Source organism: Dipteris shenzhenensis, chromosome 10 (genome assembly GCF_047967505.1).
Source record: "Dipteris shenzhenensis isolate YYH24624 ecotype China chromosome 10, Dip_SZ_1.0, whole genome shotgun sequence".
NCBI classification, from domain to species: domain Eukaryota; kingdom Viridiplantae; phylum Streptophyta; class Polypodiopsida; order Gleicheniales; family Dipteridaceae; genus Dipteris; species Dipteris shenzhenensis.
The window spans coordinates 1,520,091-1,533,990 of record NC_141605.1 but is presented as its reverse complement, the minus strand read 5'-3'; the positions used below and the strand labels follow the sequence as shown (position 1 = coordinate 1,533,990).

Below are 13,900 nucleotides of genomic sequence, written 5' to 3'. Positions count from 1 at the left end.
CTCACTTTGGCTTGCATAATTGGTCTCATTGTGAAGATCAGGCTGGAGAAGAGCACTCCCAGATATGTATAGCATAGCATGCAACTAGCAACGTGTGGAAATTGAACTGCTCTCTATGAATGATTCCTAGACATGTTGAAGATTATAACCTTGTTTTACCAAGGTTGACCTTCAAGTAATGTCTCTCACAAAAGGTCCGAAGTACATCTAGATGTTGGAGATCCTCAAAAACTCTTGCTTCATCGCCATCGTCGTCCGTACAGATCGTCTGTACAATATGTACGGACTGATTCCGTACAGTCCCGCACTATACATGTGCTGCTCGTCCAAACCTGCGCTGCCTTCCGTACTGTTCCGTACAGCTCGTCGCCGTACAGCTGCGCGTGAAGAACTCCCGTACAGCTCCTGTACTGCATTCCGTACAGCTCCTGCAGCTAGTCCGTACGTTCGCCGTACATCTGTGACAGCAATGCCGTACACATCGTCCGTACCGCACGTGTGTCTCCGCACGACCATACAGTCCATAACCGTACAGTCCCGTCGCAGAAACCGTACCTGCAGATCTGTACTTGCAGATCCGTACCTGCTGCCTCGATCTGTACATTCTGCCGTACTGCAGATCTGTACATACTCGCCATCCAGCCTCCTTGGTAGGCATTCTTGCAGTTCTTCTGCAACATTTGCAGATCTGGTGGTATCTGTGTAGACATTTGCAGTCTTTTGCAGTCATTTGGGTATTTTCGGGTTCGTAGTTGCTTGTGAAGCAGACATTGCAGGCAGATTCAGAGGTTTAGCCCAAAAATTTGGGGCTTTCTATTGAAATTGCAAAATTTGGGGCTTTCTGTGCTTTTGCCTTTCTGGTTGCAATTTCAAGCTTCAAATTTGGGGCTTTCAGTTTTGCAGTACAATTTCTTGCAGAAATTTGGGGATTTTGTGATTACACTGCAATTTCGCAGTGAAATTTGGGGCTTTTGCAGACAGAGCGCAATTTTTGCAACATTTGGGGCTTTTGATCAATTTGCCCCTTTCTGGTTGCAATTTCAGGCCTATTTTGGGGCTTTTGTGTTGGGAGAGCAATTTTGGAGATTTCAGTTCACACTGCCTTTCTTGAAGTTTTTTGCAGCAATTTTGGCAGATTCTGGAGAGTTTTTGATGCTTGGACAGATTTCTGACAGTGCCAGTGCAGAAATCTGAGTTGCATTTACAGCCAGTGCTTGGCTGTGTTTTTTGGGAGTTGTGCATTTCATTCCCAATAAGGGAATTCAGTTTTGCATATGCTAAAATCTCTTTCTCAGATATGGCCCAGCAAAATCAGAATGATTTCCAGTCCGGTGGTCTTTCACATGAAGACAAGTTGGATGGTACCAACTACTCCCTCTGGAGTTTTATGGTACACAATATTCTGATTTCTCGTAATTTGTGGGATTATGTGAATGGGGTTGAGATCCGACCAGCAGGTATGGCACCTAATACCTCTCCCCACAGCAAGGAGGAGGAAGAGGTCGTGCACAGGGTGCAGCTGCAGGACAGGTTGTTGGTGCAGCTGTAGCCACCACTCCAGAGCAGAAGAGATGGGATTCACGGGATGCCTTAGCTTTGTCATGCATCTCTCTTTCAGTGAAAAGATTTATCATTCCGTATATCCGGTCGTGTAAGACCTCGAGGGCAGCGTGGGATATCTTAGAAAGCATGTATGCAGCCCGGAATGATGCAAGGTATCTTTCTTGAAAAGAGAGTTAAGTAATACACATATGGAAGAGGGTGACTCCATGTCAATCCACCTCACAAAGCTACAGGATCTCAGAGAGCAATTATTGAACATTGATGAGATTATTCCTGATTCAGAGATGATTACCTCCACTCTGAATTCTCTTCCTGAGACTTATCTCAGCTTTCATACCTCGCTGAACTTATCATTGAGGGGGGGTGCAAATCCTCTCAGTTTTCATGAGTTGATAGGACTTCTGCTTCAGGAAGAGCAGACTAGGAAAAACTTGGCTTCACGTGCAGGTGAACAAGCTATGCTCTCAAAGTTCAAGTCAAAAACAAAGGGACAGGCAAAGACACCAGTAAATCAGCCTTCCAGTGGGTCAGGACAGCCTTCACAAAAGGCTAAGAATGATGCAAGTAAGCCCAAGAAGAAGGGTTTTTGTCATTACTGCAAAAAGCCAGGTCATCACATTGCAGAGTGCAGGAAAAGGCTTGCAAAAGAGAAGAAAAACAGCTCCGGTATGGCTGTTTCAGATTCAGCTCCTCATGCATCTGACAGTGGGGATGTTGCAGCCAACTTTGTTGGACAGGATTATGCCTTTTTATCTTGCATTTCAGATTCTAGGCTGGCTGCTCCAGATGCTCGGGATAGTACAGCCACTTGTAATGATGATACATATGCCTTTTTGACTTGCAGTTATGATCCTTCCACGGATGCATCAGCTTTCAGTGTCAATGAAACACTGAATACTTGGTATTTTGACAGCGGTGCCTCCAAGCATATCACTTCTAGGAAGTGTCTCTTCACTTCCTTGCATCCACCTCCCGTTGGTAAGAAAGTCACTTGTACCAACAACTCGTCATATTCAGTACGTGGTACAGGAGAAGTTGAGCTTACCGCCATTGATGGCTCAGTTTTCAGACTTTCAGATGTCTTGTATGTGCCTGGTATCACCAAGAATCTCCTTTCAGTGTCCACTCTTAATAGGGCTGGATTTCAGGTCATCTTTGAGGATGACAAATGTGCTGTCCGAGACAGAGATTATGCCTTGAGATTATCTGGCACTCTGCTGCGTGGGCTTTTTCAGCTTGATCTTTTTGAGAAAAGAGCAGCCCATGCTCTTGCAGTTTCTACTCCTATTGCTGCCATGCAGAATGCAGAGTTATGGCATGCCAGATATGGCCACATGCATTACAACAGCTTGATGACACTTCAGAAGCACTCTATGGTTGATGCATTGCCACCTCTTGAGATACCTCCTCCACATGCCTGTGAAGGGTGCATTTTAGGCAAGATGCATAGATTCCCCTTCAAAAAGGATGGTTCAGTTAAAGCTGTCCGAAAATTACAGCTTATACACAGTGATGTCTGTGGTCCCATGAGGACTCCATCATTGGGTGGTCATCTCTACTTTGTTACTTTTATTGATGATTACTCCAATTTCACTTGGGTCTTTGGGCTGAAGCGTAAATCAGAAGTGTTCATGGTGTTTAAACACTTTTCAGCCATGGTTGAAAATGAATCTGGACTCAAGCTACAGACATTGCGCACAGATAGAGGTGGGGAATACTTGTCTGCAGATTTTGATGCTTTTCTGAAAGGCAAGGGTATTGTGCATCAGCTCACAGTGAGGCTGACCCCTCAGCAAAATGGCAAAGCTGAGAGGAAAAATAGAACTCTTATGGAAATGGACAGATGTATGCTGAAAAGCAAACACATGCCTCACAAATTCTGGCTTGAAGGTCTAATGTGTGCCAACTACATCTTAAATCGGTCTCCCAGTAAGGCTTTGAAAACAAAAACTCCCTATGAAGTCTGGAATGGGAGAAAGCCTTCAGTGGATCATTTCCATGTCTTTGGATGCCTTGCATATGCTCATGTGCTAGTTGAATTTCGGCATAAGTTGTCAGATAAGGCAATTAAGTGCATATTTGTTGGGTACAGTGCAGACAACAAGGGGTACCGTCTCTACAATCTTGCTACACGCAAGATCATTGTCAGTAGAGATGTGATATTTGCAGAAAATTCAGCTCACACTTAGGCTGAATTTCATATGCCTTCTTCTTCAGAGGATGTTTTTGAGGGGTTGCTACCCATTGCCTTGGGTTCCCCTGCTGATATTTTTGATGCAAATCAGAATTTACAGCCACCTCCCAATTCTCTAGTTCAGCCACAGGATGTCTTGCCACCTCCACAGGCAGTGGAACAGGTGGTTCAGCAAGAAATTGCAGACATACATGCAGCAAAAACAGTCCCAAACTGGCTGTTACAGACTCTCAGGGAGAGTAAAATTGATGCTCCATTACCTGGTAGGACTCGCAGTGCAGTAAGGCACATGGAAGGTGCTAATTCAGTGGAATCAGCATATGCAGGTACTCTTCTCGATGAGGAGGAGCCTGCAACATTCGAAGAAGCAAAGGACAATGTGCATTGGATGATGCCATGCACGATGAATTGCAGTCCATTAAGAAAAATCAGACTTGGGATGTCATAGACTTGCCACCAGGTAAACATGCCATTGGTACACGATGGGTTTTTAAGGTGAAACGGAAGCCAGATGGCTCCATTGACAGATACAAGGCAAGGCTGGTTGCCAAAGGCTATGCTCAAAAAAAGGGCATAGATTATGAGGAGACTTTTACTCCTACATCCCGGATGTGCAATGGCTGCACATTTTGAGTGGAATGTTCATCAGTTGGACATTAAAACAGCCTTCCTAAATGGAGACTTGTTGGAAGAGATTTATGTCAAACAACCTCCAGGCTTTTCAGAAAATGCACTTCAGGTATGCAAGCTAAATAAAGCTTTGTATGGGCTGAAACAGGCCCCTCGTGCATGGTATGCCAAGATTCATGCCTTTTTGACCAGCAAGGGGCTGCATAATAGTCCTACTGAGAGCACCCTCTACATCAAGAAGGATGGGGGGGAAATTTTAGTCATCGTTCTTTATGTCGATGACTTACTGCTCACAGGGTCCAATGAAGATAATATTGCAGATTTCAAAGCTGATTTGCAGACCAACTTTGACATGTCAGATGCTTCACTTTTATTTGGGGATCCAGTTCTCTCAAGAGAGACGTGGCACTGTTATGTCTCAGTCCAAGTATGCGCAGAAACTCTTGGACAGATTTAACATGCATGATTGTAAGCCCATAACCACTCCCATGGAGCCGGGGCTGAAACTCACAATGCATGATGCAGGAGAATCAGTTGATGCCATAGTTTACAGTCAGGCTGTTGGATGCCTCATTTATCTCTGCAACACTAGACCTAATAATATTCAGTTTGCAGTATCTCAGGTGAGCAGGTATATGCACAGCCCAAAAACTATGCATTGGCAGGCAGTTAAGCGCATCTTCCGTTATTTGTAGGGCACGAAGTCTTTTGGCTTGTTATTTCCCAGGGGGGTGACTTGCAGATGTATGCCTACAATGATTCAGATTGGGCTGGTGATTATGACACTAGGCAGTTCACTAGTGGCAATTGTTTCTTTTTGGGTAAAGCTTGCATTTCCTGGCTGAGCAAGAAACAATCTACAGTGGCTACCTCATCATGTGAAGCTGAGTACAGGGCAGCTTTCACAGCAATAGTTGAATGTGTCTGGCTGCGTCGTCTATTTGCTGATCTTCATCTGTCATTGGAGGGTCCTTCTCCAATTCTCACTGATAGTCAGAGTGCCATTGTAGTGGCAAAGAATCCAGTGTTTCATGCTCGCATGAAGCACATTGAGGTTCACTATCACTACGTCAGAGAGAAGTTGCATGCAGGAGAGGTCAGTATGATCTTTGTGTCCACACATGACAATGTTGCATATATTTTCACCAAAGCACTTCCACGTGAAAAGTTTGAGGCATTTCGCAGTGCCCTGAACTTATATCCGTTTGGTGATTAATCATCCTTGTACATGACATTGGCACTGCAGGGGGGTGTTAGAATTATAGATATAATTCAGCAATGACCAATGTAATTTAATAAGCTAGTTAGGGACACTTTTCCCTCTTTAAGAGGTTTTCCCCCCTAACCGTAGTTAGTCCACTAACTATGGTTAGTGACTACTAAGGTTTTGTCACTAGGACAAAACCTTATCTCACTCCTTTAGTTGTATCTCTTACACTCTTCTATTGCAACTAAGCTTTCAAGCTCTCAGCTCACTCTCTTGCTCTCTCTCCACTCACACTCACAATAATTCCTCTACCCATGCACACAATTAATTACAAGTTCTAAAGATCACATATGCCTCACGTGCAAACTCTATGTTATCTTGATTAGCCCTCATTAAGCAAGGCATCATTGCCCAACACTCCAAGTCTGCCCTTCACCTCCGGAGTGCCGACAGATACTCAGTACGAAGACTTTGTATAAATGGATGCTCAAGTATGTGTGGGTGTGTGGATTTGTATGTGTGAGAGCATATTTTTATACTATGGTCTACACCCACTGTTGGGCGCTGATGACGTCAGTGGGGATGTCATAGTAGCTAGTCCCTGCCATGCATGATGAAGTTTATGGTTTTCAACCTTGTGAGTGACTATCATGAGATTGAAACTGCACTATGTTGTGTTTTTAGAGGATGAGTTTGGGAATGTTCCTAGATTCATCTAGGTATAAGGCATCATTGCCCAACACTCCAAGGCTCACCCTCACACGAGTTTGAAGGTCTCAAGAAGAAACCGTGGGTACTGTAGACCCAATGGGTGTTAAAAACTCTTGTGGATGTGTGAATTGTCATCAATTTGTATGGCATTTTGATAATTTAATATCAAGTGGAGGGTGATTTGGTAAGATATTGTCATACGACATGGTAACTCCTCGGATGTGTGAAGTCCATTTCATGCATTAGTTCCCAGCATCTTGTCATTGATGTGACTATATGGATACCGAAGATCCATCACCATACTACAGATGGCATAAATAAGACCCTACCGATGATGGTAAGAAGTATACCATGCTCACTGTACACTGTTTCTTGCTTAACCAAGAAATGCACAAGTGTCCAAGAAAGAAATAGTTACCACTAGTGGACTGTTGAGTATCAAAATCACCAACCCAATTTGAATCATTGTAAGCATGTAAGTGAAAGTGACCCCCTTGGGAAAAACCAAAGCAAGAGATCGAGCGCCTTGCAGATAACAGAACACACACTTCACAACTTGCCAAAATGATGTCTTTGGGCTGTGCATAAACCTGCTCAACGAAGACACTGCATACTGAATGTCAAGATGTGCGTTGCATAGGCATCCCATAGCGTGGCTGTAATAAACAGAGGCATCAAAAGGGTCATTGGCATCGTGAACAGACATCTTAAGACCGGCTCCATAGGAGCAGAAATGGGCTAGCAATTCTAAAATCTGAACCATTACAGGAGCTTACCAATATCGTTGGACTTCAACAGCCCAATGCCTCTATTGTCCTATATAAAATGGATTCCCAAATAGTAGTGAAGCAACCCCGAATCTAACATCTCAAATGTCTGCTGTAATTCAGCCTTTAAGTCTGCAAATTTTGCAGCATTAGTACCAGTGAGCAGCATGTCATCGACATAGAGAACAATGATGAGCAAATCCCCGTCTTCCTGACATAGAGGGTGCTCTCACATGGACTATTCTGCACTTCTTTGCTAGTAAAATAGGCATCTATCTTTGCATACCAAGCTTGCTTCAATCTGTACAAGGCATTTCTCAGCTTGCATACTTTGGCTTCCTTGCCAAGTTCCACAAATCTGATGGGCTGAGAAACATAGACCTCCTCCTGAAGGTCCCCATTCAAGAATGAAGTTTTAATGTCTAGCTGATGGATCGTCCATCCGTCAAATGTGGCCAATGCAACCACACATCTAACAGTGGTCATACGAGAAGTGAGGGAAGATTTCATCATAATCTATGCCTTTTTGTTGTCTATAGCCCTTTGCCACGAAACGAGATTTGTACCTATTATTTGATTTTCTATTGAGCTTGTGTCACGAGGACGTGAAATTATGGGACTTTTGATTTGCGACTCTCGTAATTTGTGCGTGATTGCCTTGAGCCTCTGGGGCGCGAGGGTCCAGCCATGGGGCGGGACTTGGGGAATTAAAATTCCCTAGTGGGCCCTTGGAAATAGTGAATGTGCGCCCAGTTACTAGGCAATTAATTCCTAGGGCCAAAGTGTGCAACAGGGGGCCCAAAAGAGTGGTGCAATTAAAAATTGCTAATTTTAGCACAGGACTACAAAATGGGCCCAGAGCTCTTGTTTTGGGTTCAATTGTCCAGAATGAGCGAGATCATCAGTTGTGAGCTGTTAGAACCTGCTAGGTGCTGCTAGAGTCTAGGGCTGCGAAAGGAAATCACACCTGATCCACGAGCCTGCTGCAGATTCCAATTTCAGCCAAGGTGTCCTCTGCAGATTGCGATTTCTCTTCCAGGTCCTTTGGGCTGTGCCAGGTGACTGCGTCCTGTTTTGGTTTTGTTTTCAGGAATTTTCAGGCTGTCCCAAGGAAATTGCGATTTGTTTTGTGGTGCATATTTACTTGTCAATTTACTATGTATGCTGTAATTAAGTGGATCCTACCACCCTTTACGTTGTTGAGGCTGGTTTCAGCTTGTATATCCAAATCATGCCATTCGCTTTCTTATCAAAAGGAAAGTCCACCAACTCCCAAATCTGGTTTTTCGTGCATCAACAAAACTTCAGGCGATTATGGGTTTTTTTCTTTTTGTACTCATCATGGGTGTTGATGCCCACCTAGCGGCTCCGCCCCTCAGATCATGGTATCAGGTTTCTTGTAGTCTCATAGACTCTTTGGTCTTTCAAAGACTTTTAATAAATCCTCTTTCTTCGTTTCTCTCTCTCTCTCTCTCTCTCTCTCTCTCTCTCTCAATGTTGAAAGGGCATTTAATTTGCAAAATAAGGGCCAACTTGCATAACCTAGAGTGGAGTGGGGCAAGTGGACAAGACCCAAGATCCCAAGAGATGCAAGAATCTACAAAATCTGCCTCATATGGGAGGTAGAAAATTAGCAGCACGTGCTCCTAAGATGTCGAGCCTATGCACACATTAGAGAAAAAAATTGTGACAGCAGGGCAACCTGAAAAACCTGGTGGAACAACGAACCAAATAGCTGGGGAGCTACCTAAAGGAAGTCCTGGAACATTGCAGCAAAGTATTTGGACTAGTGCAAAAGCTAGCTAAGCAAGGACTCATGGCATAGCAGCTTTGTAAAGTTTTCTTTCACCGGATGTAAAAGAGCACTTCTATTTAATAGTGATCACCAGATCCATAATCCTGAAGGGTCTCAAGCATACTTTAATACAATCATATCATATCATATTTTTCTAGCATTTCTTATTCTTATTTTCTGCTTTGTTTCTTTCTTTTTGCTATCAAAGTTTTGTTGTTTATGTTGGAAATTCAAAGCTTAGTAAGCACTGGGTTTACCCTAGAGATCCGGAATCTTTTGAAACCTAGATGGCAGCTTATGCTCGGGTATCGATAAGAACATAAGCATAGCTTTGCTTACTAAGGTATTTTTATTTGTAATTTTTCTCATTTATTTATGTAGCTCACTTGTCTGTTACATGATCTACTGCTAAGGGATTTGGCTTGAATCTTGCTTGTGATGGAGCTCTTACCTTATTATCCTTTGCCAAGGCATTGGCTTAACTTTTTGTTCCAATGTTCTTCTTACAAATATTTTCATGTCACGTCAAATGGGACTAAAATCTGGGGGGTAAGGTTTGTATGGTCCTTTCCCCACGTCAACCTTGTACAAGTTAAATCTTTTAATGCAAACAATCTAATCTTTTGGATGCTGTAATATAGTTCACATGTTTTGAGGGTGTGCTTGGCCTTCACCTCTAGCTCCTTTCCTTAACTCCAAGATAATCCCAAGCTGATGACAACAAGGCATAGTTCAGGTCTTGCAATAGTCTGCAATGGCTCAATCTTACTACTCACTCACATGGTTCAAAGATCTTTTGTATGCTGGACAGCAAGAATGTAAAGGAGGGGAAACTAAGCTAAGTCATTGAGGGTTAGCACTGTTATGCTAGAGGGTTTGGCAAATGGACAATCTAATCTGAAAATGTGAGCCCTAAAAGGGTTGATATAATTCTGAAAGTATCTTGTGACATTATTAAAGACTTGCATATCTCTAGAGGTCTCGATTTGGGAAGCCACTTTCTATGACTGCCACTGGTGAATCATATTGCTATCATGATGTGTTTGGCACACATGTTGACACCATTGCCATTTGTCATTGCTGTATGCTGCCACAATTCATGAGTGTATAGATGGCATGTGTCCTGACTACAGGGATGTGCAGACTGACAAGACAAGCTAACACGGGCTGCTGAACAAAGTATTCATTAACTTATCAGTTAGGGATGGATGATCAGTCCTTTTGTATCATCCACATGTTTGTTTGATGTGCGTTTATTTTCCTCCCTAACTTATCAGTTAGGGATGGAGGATCAGTCCTTTTGTATCATCCACGTGTTTGTTTGTGCGTTTATTTTCCTCCCTTGGGAGATTCCACAAACTTATCAATTTGGGCTTTGCTTCATTTTGAACAATATTGATTTTGGGCTAACATATGCATGTTGTAAGGAGCCCCATTTGTACATGCCTTTAACATTTTTAATTGATGGGGGTTGGGAGGCCAAGATTTGGTTAGACACACAGGTTTTAATTGTATTTTTTATGAAATGGTTATACTTTCATGTATGAGTGAAGTGGGGAAATAGGTTGTTAAGAGAAAATCTTAAAGCAGTAGATTCGCTGACCAGCTGGATACGGCTTTAGTGTTGGTAGTGTGACTATTGCCCTAATGCCAGCCTTGACCAGATTTTCAAAAGAAGAATGGGCATACACATCAAATCAGCATTTATATAATAACATTTTTTTTCAATTGGTCTGATGCATTCGGCTACATTGTTAAGAGAAAATCTTAAAGCAGTAGGTTCGCTGACCAGCTGGATGGGGCTTTAGTGTTGGTAGTGTGCAGTATTGCCCTAATGCCAGCCTTGACCAGACTTTCAAAAGAAGAATGGGCATACACATCAAATCAACATTTATATAATAACGTTTTTTTTCAATTGGTCTGATGCATTCGACTGCATTAAATCGCCGTCCTAAAATGACAGCTTACCTCCTGCTACCTTGTTGGTATAGCAAACTGGCATAGCATGTATAAAGGTCTTCAAATTTGATTTGCTATAGGTGAATTTGGCTTTGGCTGTCATTGGTACTTCTTTGTTGCAAGGATAGATACATGATGTTTCGAGTTTCCATGCTTGCTTAGAATGAAGCAAAAATATCCACTAAGCAGTGTAGAGCACAGGTGTCAGGTAAACCTATCAAATTTGTTGGACAAGGCGAGGGTATGGAGGCTTTGGAGCCATTTTATCCCGATCGATTGGCGGGCCGAATATTAGGGATGGGGGATGTTCTCTCATTTGTAGAAAAGGCAGAAGAAGTTGTAAGTAATCAGTATCATCATGCAATGTTTAGAATACTTGAAATGAATGTTGATATCATATACTATATACCTTCGTGTGGCTTGCAGATGATGAAAGAAGAGGCAGAGGAACTACAGAAAAAGATAATGGAAGCAAAGTTTGATTTCAATGACTTTCTCAAACAAACCCGAGCTCTAGCCCGTATGGGGCCTATGAACCGGCTTGTCAGCATGATTCCAGGCATGGGCAAGGTTATGGAATTGTACTATCTCTCATTTGGAAATTGTCCCTAGTTGGGCCCCTTTGAATCCACTTTCATTCTTAATGGTTATTGCCTTAATGTTGAAGTTCTCTTTCCCCACGCAAGGATGAGGTGGGCTAACTGGCTTTAAATGCTACATGGTAAGCAGGTGAGTCCCGAGCAGGTTCGTGAAGCAGAGAAGAGCCTTAAGATTGTAGAGTCAATGATAAATTCTATGACCCCAAGTATGTTGTCTGTCAAAATCTCTTGATGGCTACGTATAACTTCAAGTTTTATTCCCCACTTAGATTGACTTTGACTCCTTTTCTATTCTCTCTTTAAGCTCATAGTTGAATATGGTGCATGCATGATGCATGTCTCAAACATCTGCATTTTCTCTTTGGCAGCCCTTTTTTTTTTGGTGCAAAGAAAGGAACCTTCTTATAATGCTTGAAAAACTTCATACAAAACAGCAGCCCCGAAGGTGCGGAGTATGGAAAAAGCCGATAACAGCAAAGAAGAAAAAACCTGTCTTTGGCAGCCCTTAATCTGAGGAATGCTGACAGGTCAAACCATAATTAAGTTCGGGTACAACCTGAAGGGGGAAATATGGAAGTAAGGGAAGCGAGGCATTAATTGCCTTGAAAGACACTTATTGGCATTGGAAGGGGCCTGTTGATAGGAGTGGTGTATAGTTTAAAGGCTTCATTTCAGATATATGGAATCTGTTGGCCTTCCTGGACGTCATTGCTTTTCATGGAACTTCGAACCTCATAGAGAGTAAACTAGCTAGGACCGATGCCATTCTGTGAAGTTGTCAAAATCTTTTGAAACCAAGATGGCAGGTTATGCTTGGCTACTAGTGGGAACATAGTTGTGGCTTTGCTTACTGAATTATTTTCCTTTTCTACTCGTAGCTTTGTTTCACATCTCTTAGAAACATCCTTAAAACCACCATCACATCCAACGCCCCCCCCCCCCCCGTGGCCCCTTTTTGCCTTCTCATTGCTCTTTTGTTCATTTCCCAAAAAAATTACTTTGTAAGATTGGATATATTCTAGTCTGATGAAGGTGTCATGTTTGTGTCATCTACCTGCAATCACAATAGCTGCAAAGCTTTAAGGAGTCACAATAGTTTTTTGGAATACTGCAGACTTCGTTGATAAACATGGCTTCTGTATATTGTTTAAGACCCACCGGAGCAGCACCTTGCGTTACAATGCTTGTAGCTAAAATAGCCATTACGTGCCTTTTTTTTTCCATGGCGTCAAATCTTTCTAATGGTGGCTTATTGATCTTAACTGCATGGATTTCTTTTAAGCTTTTAGTTATAATCTTGCAAAGAAGCGTAAGGTTTTTATTTTTGGGCTTTTATAAAGTACATTTTGCCTGTGCAGAGGAAAGGGAAGATCCAGAGTTACTGGCTAAGTCACCTTCTAGAAGAAGAAGGGTAGCTCTTGGTTCAGGAAGGTCACAAGAGCAGGTACCTTTCAGCATCTCTATTCAGTATGTGACGTAAGACTGAATTTTCGTTAATTTTGGACATAAATAACTAAAGTGTATGGTGTACGTGAGTTGGGTTGTTTTCCAGGTCAGTCAGATTGTGTCTCAACTTTTCCAAATGCGTGCACGGATGAAGAATCTGATGTCTATGTTGCAAGGTGGAACTATCCCGGGCCTTGACAACTTGGAAGAATCTCTTAAGGGAGCTCGCAAGGTATGGGTCTTGTGTGGATTGTATGGAAGTAAGGTTATTGTCGGGCTAGTTAGATTGAAAACAGATTTGGAGCTAAGTAAGAAGCTTGACAGTAGTGCTGGGCATAGCACTCATGAAAGGTGATCGTTTTTGGGGAGGGAAACAGGCGCCTCCTGGAACAGCAAAACGCAAGAAGAGCCGTAGTGATCTTCAGAAGCCGTACACCATGGCACGTTCAGCAGGGTCTGCACCTAAAGGATTTGGTGTGAAACAGTAGAATGATATATCCAATGATTACAGGACTTTTGCTTGCATGATCTTCAAAAGCAGTACACCATAGTGAGGTCACGAGGTGATGCACCTCAGGATTTGATGCCAAACAGTAGTGCAGGTGTCCAATGAGTAGGGATTTCTTTTTGCGACGAGTTCTGGATTTTCATCATATGAGTAATCGAGATCAGGGGATGAATGCCATTTCTCCAACACGGTACCTGTTGTATGAGGTCACTACGTTGTACACCCCTGGAAACCTTTGTATATCCTTGGTGGAGCAAAATTACAGGTTTTGCACATTTTATGTCGAAGAGGAGAGAGAAAAAAGATAAGAGGAACAGAGAGAAAGAAAACAGCATCTTGCAAGGATTATGAATTTGAGGGGAAAGGGAACATCGGTGCTGCAAAAGCAACTATTTTTTGTGCTTCAAAGTCAATATTTTGAGCTAAACATGTCAATTATGCATTTGACATTTTCTTTGTCCTGCTGGAACTTTTATTTAATAAATCTTGAAATTCGAGGACTTTTGACTAGAACTTTAAAG

The 13,900-nt window shown here is 42.6% G+C and overlaps 1 protein-coding gene across 2 annotated transcripts in view; it reads left to right on the top strand.

The window, feature by feature from the left end:
• CPSRP54 (chloroplast signal recognition particle 54 kDa subunit) overlaps nt 1-13,623 on the top strand; it is a 47,863-nt gene extending 34,240 nt beyond the window's left edge. For both annotated transcript variants that reach the window (XM_087380637.1, XM_087380639.1), the window contains 6 exons: nt 11,028-11,165; nt 11,253-11,396; nt 11,556-11,631; nt 12,784-12,869; nt 12,978-13,103; nt 13,249-13,623. In XM_087380637.1, coding sequence (XP_087236763.1) covers nt 11,028-11,165; nt 11,253-11,396; nt 11,556-11,631; nt 12,784-12,869; nt 12,978-13,103; nt 13,249-13,359 — 681 coding nt within the window. In that variant the 3' untranslated portion in view covers nt 13,360-13,623. The remainder of the gene's footprint in view (nt 1-11,027; nt 11,166-11,252; nt 11,397-11,555; nt 11,632-12,783; nt 12,870-12,977; nt 13,104-13,248) is intronic.
• Nucleotides 13,624-13,900: the final 277 nt, after the last annotated feature.